The sequence below is a fragment of the Trachypithecus francoisi genome, unplaced genomic scaffold (assembly GCF_009764315.1).
Source record: "Trachypithecus francoisi isolate TF-2019V2 unplaced genomic scaffold, Tfra_2.0 Lachesis_group1, whole genome shotgun sequence".
NCBI classification, from domain to species: Eukaryota; Metazoa; Chordata; class Mammalia; order Primates; family Cercopithecidae; genus Trachypithecus; species Trachypithecus francoisi.
In genome coordinates, this window is record NW_022681454.1 from 24063868 (window position 1) to 24076531 (window position 12664).

Consider the following 12664-nt stretch of genomic DNA (forward strand, 5'->3'; position numbering starts at 1 on the left):
CACTTTGGGAGGCCAAGGAAGGCAGATCACGAGGTCAGGAGTTTGAGAACAGCCTGGCCAACATACTGAAACCCCGTCTCTACTAAAAATGCAAAACTTAGCCGGGCATGGTGGTGGGCGCCTGTAGTCCCAGTTACTCGGGAGGCTGAGGGAAGAGAATCGCTTGAACCCGGGAAGTGGAGGTTGCAGTGAGCCGAGATCATGCCACCACACTCCAGCCTGGCCGACAGAGTGGGACTCTCAGAAAAAAAAAAAAAAAAGAAGTAGGGTACCAAGTCATCCACAGGGCTATGGGAAACCAACAAAGCCAGGAGGTCGCCCCATTTTTTTGGAGTGAAAACCAATAGGGGCAAAGGCATGCTGTCATTTTAAAGAGACAGGGAAGATCACTTCCGTAAGTAAGTAGCTGGTCTTTGCCATTCCTTAAAGAAGAGACAGAACTTTTCATGCCAAGTGGTGAACTGGGGTGCAAAGGCTCCCAGTAGGAATGATACATCAAAATATTTACTCCAACATGTGAATAACTGATAGCAGAGCCCTTTTCTAGAACTTTGCATCGTGATGGTGGTGCATGTTTGGGAGGGAGGTCACAGAAGAGGAGCAACAAGGGGCAGACTAATTTAGCTTGCTTAAGATTGCCAAAAACGGGGAGGGTCCAGCTGGCATTGAGCTGAGGCCATCAGGAGCCTCCTGGCTAGAGAGGCTTTGGGAATAGCTGCCGGAGCAAGAGAAGGAAGGGGTAGGGGAGAGGAAGATGGGCAGAGAAGGTGTGGAAAGAGGAAGAGCAAGAGTGAGGGGATGAGAAATGCCTGGTTTACAAAAACTCCAATCCATTTCGACAGGCCTTAATTAAAAGAAAGACAAACGCTCATGTAAAAATCCACACCTAGAGGCTCTCAGGTACAGAGCGATCACAGGAAAGGCAGGGTGTGCAAACAAGCTTTCATTAAGAGACCTGTCAGCTCTGTTTCATTTCTCTAGACTGCTCTGCATTCTGCTGGCAACCCAGCTGGAAAAATAATGGAAGGACAAACACGTCTGAACAGACAAACAAAGGTGGGAACATTCCACCTACAAAACAGGACAGATCAGAAAGATGCCAGGGAAGGGGGATGAGATGGCATTTTTCTGAGCAAACAACCATAGCCCCTCCCCCTAACTCCAAACTCATCAGAAACATGATTTTCTGGCTTTTTATGCAGCAACAAAAAGACATGGTGTTCAGAGACAACACCATTGGTTGTCTATTCCCAACTCTCTTACGCATCCCAAGATATGATCCTGTTTTGGTGTTTTAGAGTCTGAATGTCTAGGGACAGGGCCCTTCTTCAGTTCTTAAGGGTGAATCTTGGTGAACCTAAACGGATCATGGTAATACCATCTCCCTTGCTAAGGAATGGCTAAGACATTGTCATGTGACATCATCATGTGACGTCACATGCGACCACAAGCCCCAGGTGATCATTCTGACCAATAAAATGTGATAGGAACTGGGTTTCTCGCTCTTGAAACACACACACACATGTATGTGGGGAGAAAGAAACTTCCTTCTGCCTCTGAACAGATGTTATCTGGAGCTGTTGCGGTCACCTTGTTATGAGAAAGCAGCTGACACAGCAGGAAGAGCAGGAAGATGGAAACCTAGAACACCTTGACGACTTTCTTGAATGTATAGCCCTGGAATGCCCTACTTCCAAATTTCCTGTTATAGAACAGAATTCACGTCCCTACTGTTTAAATTTCTGTTAAGTGTGGCTTGAAGCTGAGAGGACCATGCCTGATGCAGGGTTACCTAGTGAAGTAGGGGAGAGAATGCCACACCCTTAAACAATGATCCTAAAAAAGACAAAAGACAGCTGTAAGCAACTGCAGAAAACCCCTTTAATGCCTGTGGAACAGAAGAACCATGTTGGACGGGGAAAGCAGGGGCAGGACACACGTGTCACATATCTATGGGGTGTTATCATGGTTACATCTGTGACAGGATCAACTAACTGGCTCTCATTTCACTTAATAACATAAGATCCTCCCAGCTGACTATACACAGTTTAGGTTATCACTCCCTATGACTCCTGCTCCCTGCCCTACACCCTAGATTCTCTGGGACTCACCGCAGTTTTCCTGACTCTGATGGAATGTGCTGGAGTCTATTACGAGCCCTGCTTTTCAGAACGTGCTGAACAGGCCCTGAAGATGTGCATCGGGCCGACGGTGGGTCAAAACCAGAGTTCTGCAGGCTGAGCTTTTTCCTTTTTTTATTATTATATTAAACTTGGCTGTGTTTTCCTTTGGTGGCTCTGGCATCCTACGCAGTAGTGCTGGACATTTGCAGGCAGTTAAGGCCCAGTCCAGCAGGAAGAATGATTTCCGCGACTGACTGCTGGTCTGTGCAAGCCCTCCAGCTGCAGGAGCAACTGCCCTTGAGTAGAAGTTGTAGGGTGGGCCTGGTGGGGAGGGGGACAGGCTGGGACAGAAGGAAGGATGGAACATTGGACCCAGTGGCCAGGGGTCAATGGGATGTCCTTCTCACCAGGAGCAAGAGAACACTGACTCCAGCATGCTCCCATTTCAACTCCAGTAACGGGAGGCCCACCCAGTGTGCGTCAGACAAAGGAGTGGGTGCTTCTGGGCTGCACTTTGGCCTACTTCAGAGGAGCAGCACAGGAAGGGATGGGTAGCCCATTCTGCTAGCAGAGTGATTCCTGGAGATGCAAGCTGGGAGGGATGTATCTGTGTGGCTGGCCCCTCATGTCCAGATGTCACATCTTAGTATCACGAGCCTGGGACAAACATTGAATTTTTAGGATGTATTTTCACTAAGAGAGGCTACCACTCTGGGAGCCTCTTTTTCCTGCAAGGAGCGCCTCTCAAAGGAGTGATTCTGGTTCTCAGAGGCATTCTGAGCTTTGGGAAAAAAGCTATGGCTGGATGACCTTTTAATTTTTTGCGGTGCCGGATGCCACCTAGAAAAGCTAATCTTTATCTGCAAGGAAAGCACCAGCTGGGATTGAGCACGCCCCCCCTTTCCCACCCCTGGATCATGTCCTTGGTTCCACATTCCCCCTTGCCATGCTGTGGTGAAGCTTTTTTGTTTTCCTCTCTCTTTCCCATACAAGGTTATGAGCTCTGTGTCTGGTCTTTGACATTCTAATACTTGATGGCACAAATGAGGCAGCCTCAACATTCTGTTGAAGGAGTGAAGGGTTTGGAAGTTCCAGGTGGTGCGGGAAACTAGAGTGGCTCCCAGCAGGTAGAGCTTTCCCAAACCTGAAATGGCCATACGATCCTGTATGTTAGACAGGTTGAATGCAGAGAACGAGCATTTCCAGGCTGTAGCTCTCATCTCACAAAAAACCAGACCACCACTGGGAGTCCTGTTCCCCAGCTTTTACAAAAGCTCACCCCTCCCAATCACTTCAGATCAGTTAATTCTCCAGATTTACAAGCCAGAAAACTCAGCTCTGGCACTCAGCACACAGGACTCAACAGGGGCTGTGGATTTCAACCCAGAAGCCCAAACTTCTCAGCCTGCTGAAGGCCCCTTCCACCTGCCAGTCTGCACAACAGCAGTGCTGTGGGCTCAATGCCAAGCACATCCATGCCAGGCAGTCCTACCGGGTGGGCCCTGACTTGATGGGGTGCAGCTATGGGCCCTCTGGACATGTTCTGCTCAATTACACCTTCCTCTCCAGCTGCCTAACCTTGACCAAGATGGGGACCTGATTAAAAACCCCATCAGTTTCTAGCTCTTCCTGTAATTTTGATTGACAACATTAAATGCTAATACAAAAACATCTTATCTCTGATAAAACAAAAGCTGACAGAAAGACGGACGCTGACAACCAGCCGTATGGTGGACACAATTCCTGGGCCTGGCCCTGTTCACAGTAGCACTGTCTGGCAGAAAGAGATGACACTGAGAAGCTTGAGGACCTACATTTAATAAATCAAACTGTACTGGCATCATCAGAATATTCACAGTTTGCAACAGGATCAGAGCATTTTCTCACTTGCAGACTCGGAGGTGTTTCAGGAGAAGGCAACGTGGGCGCGCCGTTCTGATGCTTCATTCTTGACCCTCTCTGGGGCTTTCAACGTGTCATTGTGTCAGATCCCTCTCCCCTTCAGGTTTTCAGGGTGCTCCTCGTGCCTCTGCCCTCTGGGATCCCTTTGCCGTCTTCTGGTGTGGAAGCTTCGGCTGCTGGCTGGCTGGCCTCGATGGAGTCCAGGTGAGATCTGGGGAGCTCCCCCTGGATGGCCAGGCCCGGTGAGGCTGGTCCCATCTCACTCCTCTGACCCTCCATGGGACGCTCTCTTCTGACCTCTTCCAGTTCTGCAGCTGCCTGTTCCTTTGTCAGTTTAATTATTTCCCTTCCAAGGCTGTTTACTTCTTCCTCAGAAGGTAACTGGGGTAATGAAGGATGAAAGAGCTTGCACTGGTTCCCGTGGCTCTGATTTGCTGGGGAGTTGACAGCGGGCCTCCCAGCATCCTCAGGCGCTGTCAACGCCTCAGCAGCAGCACAGCTTTCATCTCCTTCTTGCTTCTGAGCCTCCCCTGAAAACAGAACGAGGACAGCATTAAACCTCTGGCAGCAAGTCAACCCTCACTGCCCCTCTTCTGCCAACTTCCCGCCCAGCCTACCAGCACAGGGCCTCTGAAAAAGGAGCAAGACTTTTTTTGGCTCCCTGTGCAGGGAACTGGAGCCGAAGGGGAACACAGGACCCAGGTGAAACCAGCGAGCATGCATTCTAGTGATTCCTGCATTATTAACAGAGGGCAAGAGAGCGCTTGGGCCATGTCATAATCCATCCTTTCCAGGCACCTGGTTAGCTTCTGTTCCATTCTCTAATGGCCGCTTCTTGTGCACATTAAATATTTATATTGAGGACAAAGGTTTTGTTGGTTCTGCAGCTCAGAACTGGGTCTTGTTAGTAATGAAAAAAGGTTCCAGCTGCATTGAGGGTGGGAAGCAGAAGGATAGTTCGGGAAGGATTTAGTGCCACCCCTTCTCCACGATTCTCCATCAGCATCTCATTCCTTAATGCAGACACCTGGTGTTCCTCAATATAAAATAAATTATATGCAAAGATAGCTTCAAGCTGCCTCCCCTGTTGAGTTGTTGTCCCTAAACCCCTTTGCCATAGGATGGAAATTCCAGCACTGCAACAGGAAGGACATGGGAGAGAAGGGTGAGCCCTAAAGTGCTGACATCCAGCCCTCATTTCCCTACTCACTTGCTTTGTGATCAGGACAGGACTCTGATGCTCACTCCAAACCTAACCAGCAATGGTTGCTCTGCATGACTGGGGAGCAGCATGGTGGAGCCAGCTCTTAGTACCCGGGCATGTGCATTCAACAACAGACACTGAGTTTCCCCAGAAGCCAATCTCTTCTCAGCCCTCAGGCTAAACAGTGAAGAAAGGTATGATAGAGCCACTGTGGGACTGGGTTTAGCCTGGGTGCAGGTCCTAGACCAGGATTAAGGGGCCCCCAGGAACACTTCCTGGTACCCCTGAATGGAACCACAGAACCCTACTGTAGTGGGGCTTGCTATCAGATATGTGCAGGTACGTTTTCAGGCTGTAAGTTGGAACTTGGGGAGCTGGAGAACTGCAGCAGGTTAGAAAGGATGTTGAGCATCATCTGGCCATGCCATTTTCCTGCTTAAAACCTTCTACTGGAGCCTTGTCACTTTCAGGATAAATTGCCTTTCGCTTAGGCCCTTACAAGGTCCTGCTGATGCGCTCCTGTTTCACTCTGCAGCTTCATTTCCCACAATTCCATCACATGTCCTCCCAGCCATGCCATGCGCCCATTAGGTCTCCACACACACTGATCAGTTTCTCCCCTCTCTTAAATAAATCCTCCCAGCTAATGCTTATTGGGTGCTTTTCCACACTACACACTGTGCTAAACATTTGACGTGTTTATCTCATTCTAAATTTAAGTCCATGAGAACAGGAGCCTCATCTGACTCATCCAGTGTCTGACACATTCTAAGCATTCAACAATATTTAAAAAATAGTTCCCTTTCTTTTATAAATGGAAGTATAATACACATAAAGAGAAGTGCACAGAACTCACGTATCCAGCTCAATGAATTTTCGCAAAGCAAACTCACCCATATAACCAGGATGAGAAACAAAATATTACCAACCCCTGCAAACACTTTCAAGTCCAGGACTCCTGGACCCCCTTTCCAGTCCCTTTTCTTCTGCCAAGGATAACCATTAGCCTATTTAAAATGCCGAAATGAGATCTGCCTGGTCCTGGAACTTTATATTCAGGAATCTTACTGTGCTGGGTCCTTTCACTTCACATGATGTTTGTGAGATTTACCCATATTTATGAGTACAGAATTTGTTCACTTGAATGCACCACAATTTCCAACAGGTATGTAAGTGTTGAATGAAAATGGGCAAGCCGGAAACAGAAAAAGATATAGAAATGGAGAGCAGACATATTAAACGATTCACACCATCACTCAAAATTGCAGAAATCTAAGTCCCAACAAAATGTAGTTTTTCCTCTACCAGAATGGCAAAAATGGAAAGGTTTGACAAAGCTCAGTGTGGTGAAGGATGCAGGGAAACAGGTACAATCATACGTTAATAAAGAAAATAAAACTTAGTAAGACTCTTTTATAGGCCAGATAATTCAAGACATATTGTTCTTAGATACTCACTACAACACTGTTTTTAAAAACAGAAGTCTGGAAAAATCCAAGTGCTCATCAACAGGGGATTATGTATACAGATTTACTTGCCAAGTTGCGAGATTCTTTCTGATAATATGCACTAAAAATTGTAGGTTGTCTTTGGAAAGCAGACTGAGGACCACAGTAAGAAGCAAGGGTGGAGGAAGACTTTAAGTTTAATTTTCCATCTTTCTGTGCTATTTATATTTTTTAACATGTGCTGTATTCCTATTTTATAAAACAAGATATGCAACCTCCAAGATTCTACCATCCATTATCCCTTCATCTTTCCTTTGCTACACTGATCTGTAGAGCTAGGAACTCATATCCACTGCTTCCACTTCCCAGTGCTGATTCACACCTTCAATCCTTCAGTCTATCCTGTGTCCCCCCTGCCTGTGAGGCCTCCTACATCTCCCACCCTACCCTGTAGCATACTTTCCCATTGGCCGCATGCTCCTCACAAGCTGTTTCTCCCTGTAGTCTCTCCTTCAATCTAGTTCTGTGAGCATGATGTATTAGTTCCCTATAGCTGCTGCAACAAATAACCACAGATGTAGTGGCTTAAAACACACTTATTCCCTTATAACTCTGGAATCTGAAGTCCAAAAAAATTTCACTGGGGCTGGGCACAGTGGTTCATGCCTGTAATCCCAGCACTTTGGGAGGCTGAGGCGGGCGGATCACCTGAGGTCAGGAGTTCAAGACTATCCTGGCCAACATGGACAAACCGTGTCTCTACTAAAAATACAAAAATTAGCCAAGTGTGGTGGCGCACGCCTGTAATGCCAGTTACTCAGGAAGCTGAGGCAGGAGAATCATTGAACCTGGGAGGCAGAGGTTGCAGTGAGCCGACATTGTGTCAATGCACTCCAGCCTGGGTGACGGAGCGAGACTCTGACTCAAAAAAAAAAAAAAAAAAAAAAAATTCACTGGGCCAAAACCAAGGGTGTGCTCCCTTGGAGGGTCTGGGGCAGAATCCATTTCCTGCCTCTCCCAGTTTCTGATGGCTGCCAGGATTCCTTGGTTTGTGGCTGCATCCTTGCTATCTCTGCTGCCATGGTCACACTGCCTTTTTATCTGTGTGTGCACAATCTCTCTCTTGCCTCCCTCTTGAAAGGATACATGATATTGCATTTTTAGCCCACCTGAATAATCCAGAATAATCTCCTAATCTCAAGATCCATAAATCAACCATACCAGCAAAGTCATTTCGCCATATAAGGTAACATTTACAGGTTTCAGGGAATTGGACCTGAAATCTTTGAGGGTCAGTATTCAACCTCCTACACATGCCTTCCCAGTTTCCTTTGTTGATTCTGATATTTCCTTCTGGCCCCTCTGAGGGCACTTTTCCCAGTGATCTGCCATCTGTTTCTCTTCATTCATTCTCACTCTTTGGCTATCATATGACCTTAATTCCTGCCTCTGAGTACAGCTCCCAGATCTATATCAATGGCTCTGCTAGCTTCTTGTAGAAGATACAGACCCATGTTTCTGGCTGCCAATGGGATCCTCTACCTGGAAAATCTGCTGGCACTTTCCAGAAGATAGTTTTCCGCCATAGAGTCCCTCTTGTTGGCAGTTTCAGTAATGCTTCATAGTCACAGGGGCTTAAGATCTTGAAGACCAGTCAATGCTAAGTCCTGTCTTTGTCCCTCTGTATTAGTCTGTTTTCATGCTGCTAATAAAGACATACCCAAGACTGGGTAATTTATAAAGGAAAGAGGTTAAACGGACTCAGTTCCACATGGGTGGGGAGGCCTCACAATCATGGCAGAAGATGAAAGAAGAGCAAAGGGACATCTTACATGGCAGCAGGCAAGAGACTGTGTGCAGAGGAACTCTCATTTAATGAAACCATCAATCTTATGAGACTTATTCGCTACCAAGAGAACAGTATGGGGGAAACCACCCCCATGATTCAATTATCTCCACCTGGCCCCACCCTTGACATGTGGAGATGATTACCATTCAAGGTGAGAGTTGGGTGAGGACACAGCCAAACCATATCAGCCTCAGTGCTAGAGACTGAATGCTTGTGTCCTCCCAACATTCATATTGAGGCCCTAATCCCCAGTGTGATGGTATTTGGAGGTGAGGCCTTTGGGAGGTACTCAGGGTGAGAAGAGTCATGAAATGGGTCCCTCATAATGGGATTTGTACCCTTATATGAAGAGGAAGGGGCCAGAACCCCCTCTCTCTCTGCCGTTTGAGGATACAGCAAGAAGGCTGCCATCGGCAAAACAAGAAGAAGGCCCTCCTGAGTCACAGAATCTCTTAGCACCTTGATCTTGGACTTCCCAGCCTCTGGAACTATGAGAAATAAATGTCTGCTTATTGTTGAAAACTATGGGGTAGTCTGTTATAGCAGCCTGAACTGACTAAGACACTCAGAAATGTTCCTTGCATCTGCCCACTCTTCTCTTTGCCCAACACCAAACATTGCTTGGATTTCTAAGGTTTCTAGATAAATTGCTGAGGTATATCTCCCCATGGTTCAGCTGGATGTGACTTTTAGACCATCCCCCCAGCCAATGAACAGGTAAGCATTCAGAAGGCAAGTGCAAACAATGCCCAATATTTCCGGAACTCAGACCCTGGCAGGTGACAGGTATGTGGTGACAATTTATAAGATGCATTTACAAGGATTATTTCATAATTTAGAAAAAACGTGTATTTAAAAACACATGAGACTAAGCATGTGGTTAGATACTTTAGGTTAAATATAACCTAAAAAGGGCCGGGCATGGTGGTTCACGCCTATAATCCCAGCACTTTGGGAGGCTAGAGAGGCAGATCACGAGGTCAGGAGTTCAAGACCAGCCTGGTTCACATGGTGAAACCCTGTCTCTACTAAAAAAATATAAAAAATTAGCCGGGTTTGTTGGCGTGTGCCTGTAGTCCCAGCTACTCAGGAGGCTGAGGCAGAAGAATCGCTTGAACCCAGGAGGTAGAGGTTGCAGTGAGCCAAGATCGAGCCACTGCATGCCAGCCTGGGCGACAGAGCTAGACTTCGTCTCAAAATAAATAAATAAATAAATAAAACCTAAAAAAGAAATATAATCTAACAAGTTTGAATTAAAATGGAGCTTAGAATTTCTGCAACATGTAACAATGTTATTACATCTGTGATCCATTCTGATTTTAATACAACATAAAAGTATTGATATGACATAAAAGTATTGATTGATATGCATGGTATGTGGTGAGCATTTCTTAATTACATAATTGAATACACTTTCGAGCATTTATTTATTTAATCAAATGTTTAAACGTTTTTAAATGACCAAACCTTGGTAAAAACTCTGAGAAGCTCTAGAAGAAATGAAAGCGTGAAATCAGAGGGACTTTAAGACTAAAATGAAACTACCAAGATGAAGGGTGGAGCACAAGGAAGAGAAAATGATCACAGACAGAAGCAGCGATGTGATAACAAACATCAGTATCAACAGAGAAGAGGACTGTGGGTTTCAGCTGAGCAAGGTGGGTCTTGGCTGCTGTCACCACACCCTACAGCTATAATTCTCCTGATATAAATTTGCCTTTCACATTCAAAATAAGTTTCCATTTCCTTTAGTCTTTTTGATGACCACAGACAAATCCCAGGGACAGAATTTTGACCAAATCTACTTTATGCTTTCTGAAGGCTGCATTTAGTCACAGACAACTATGTTTATTCTCCTAAGAATTCACTGACCTCAGTGAGCATTGTATCTGCAAAGGAGACCATTACTTGTGCTTACAATGAAATACATGAATGTAATAAAGCAAGCCTTGATTTTTTTAAAAAAATAGCTATTCAGATCTGTTCAGCCAGGATAAGGTATGTTAGTTCCTGATGCGCAATGTATAGATGTATAGATGTGTGAATAAATCAAGCATGGATTTTGAAAAAACAACTATTTAGATCTGTTTAGCAAGGATGAGGTATGTTGGTTTCTAACAGGTTCCTTTGAGTCTAGTCTCCTCCTGCACTAATCCAACCTGTTGCGAGACAGGAACCTTCCCTAAAGCTTTGCTACCTAAAGTGTGGTTCATGGACCAGTAGTGGCAGCATCACCTGGGGACTTATTAAACATGCAGGGTCTCAGGCCCTACTCCAGAATGACTGATTCTGAACCTTCACTTTAATAAGATCCTGGGTGATGTGGGTGCACACTTCAGTTTGAGCAGCACTGCAAGCTCGAAGCACAAATCTCACCATGTCTTTGCCCAGCTATACATCATTTAAAGGCTGCCAGTGTCTCGGGAACAAAGCCTAAGCTCATAACCTGACATTCAAGGCCTTCCACGACTAACATCCATCTACATTTCTACCTGGCAAACCAACTCTTCTTTTTCCCTTTACTCCAGCCACACTGGCCCTTCATGTCGCCCACCCCTGTCCCCAGCACCTATAACTTAGAAAGTTGATGCCTCCATGACTATCATTCTCTCTTGTATGTCCCAGGGATGAACTTCAAGAGTCACCTCCACCTCCACATCTTCCATGATGCCTATTTGATTAAATCTGGCCAGAAGTAATACTCCTACCTTAAATATAGAAACTTGCCTGATTAATTTTTTAACCTTGTTCCATAGTGGGGACTCAATAATAAATAGCTTATTAAATGTTTGAATATATGAACAATACACATGAATGTGTGAATCCATGAATATATGAGTACCTCTCTTTAAATACCATTCGTTAATATATGGAAGCAATCCTTGAATTTATGGTATTCATTTAAGGTTGTATTCAGGTTACTACTCTAACAGTTCTTAAAATGGTACTTTTGAAAAAGAAAGACAAAGATTTCTGACTTGCACAAACATTTATCTACATCTAAGGTAGCTCAGGGAAGCAATCACATAATTTTCATACTCACAGATGAAAATTTTTATAGTGGTCATACAGGCGACATGAGAAACAGTGGGTCAAAATGAGCAGGTTTCCAGCATGGTGGGGAGGCTTTATTTAAAAGGAGTAAATTACGTTACTTGCAGCAGCTAAATTTTTCACCAACGTGAGACGAATAAACTCCTTCTAGAAATTACTCTTATGAAATTACTTCTTCCAGGACACTTAATAGTATATTCTAGTGCCCCTGAAAAATTAATTAACCTTACTCGTAACAACCTAACCCCTAAACCATCTGCGGTGTGTTTTTACTGGAGGTCAGCTTAATCTTCTCTACCTTAATTTACATCTAAGTGAGGGTGGTCTAAATTACACAGGGGACTTTCAGTTGCTGGTATTTTGCCTTGTGCCATTTTGTTAGATGACATTCTGCTCATGTCCAAAGGTATGAGTCTCTTTTAATATGGTAAACCTCTGAGATTAGCAGGGAGAACTTTTTAAGCAGCGGGTGCGGGGGTGTGTGTGTGGGGCCAACACCGCTGTCCTCATTCGAGGTTAAAACACAGCCACAATAAGAGGAATGTACTCAGGCTGTAATCCTACTCTGTTTACTTTTTCTGAGAAAGGCTAGATTTTCAGAACCTCAGGACCACAGAGCTACAGGAGCCAGGATCTAGGACTGGATTGTAAGTCAACAGCAGGATTTACCAACCCACTCCCCCATTCTTTTCAAATCTAAATTTTAATTTTTAATTTAATTTTTTTTTTCTTTGCGACGGGATCTCACATTGCCCCAGGCTGGAGTACCGTGCCACGATCACAGCTCACTGCAGCCACAATCTCCTGGGCTCAAGGGATCCTTCTGCTTCAGCCTCCCAAGTACCTGGGACTACAGGCATGTGCCGCCACTTGCAGCTAATGTTTTAATTTTCTTTTTTAGAAATGAGTCTCACTATGTTGCCCAGCCTGGTCTCAAATTCCTGGCCTCAAGTGATCCTCTCACCTCAGCCTCCCCTACTGCTGGGATTACAAGTATGAGTGACCCTTAGACTATTTTTTTTTTAATCCAAAAGATACCTAAAATTATACTCAAGTCATTATCTGGAGACAAAAAAAGTTACTA

General features: G+C 45.1%; 1 protein-coding gene across 4 annotated transcripts in view; it reads right to left on the reverse strand.

The window, feature by feature from the left end:
* Positions 1-1864: 1864 nt before the first annotated feature.
* CCDC149 (coiled-coil domain containing 149) overlaps positions 1865-12664 on the reverse strand; it is a 106209-nt gene continuing 95409 nt past the window's right edge. For all 4 annotated transcript variants that reach the window (XM_033213900.1, XM_033213902.1, XM_033213901.1 and 1 more), the window contains one exon: positions 1865-4555. In XM_033213900.1, coding sequence (XP_033069791.1) covers positions 4125-4555 — 431 coding nt within the window. In that variant the 3' untranslated portion in view covers positions 1865-4124. The remainder of the gene's footprint in view (positions 4556-12664) is intronic.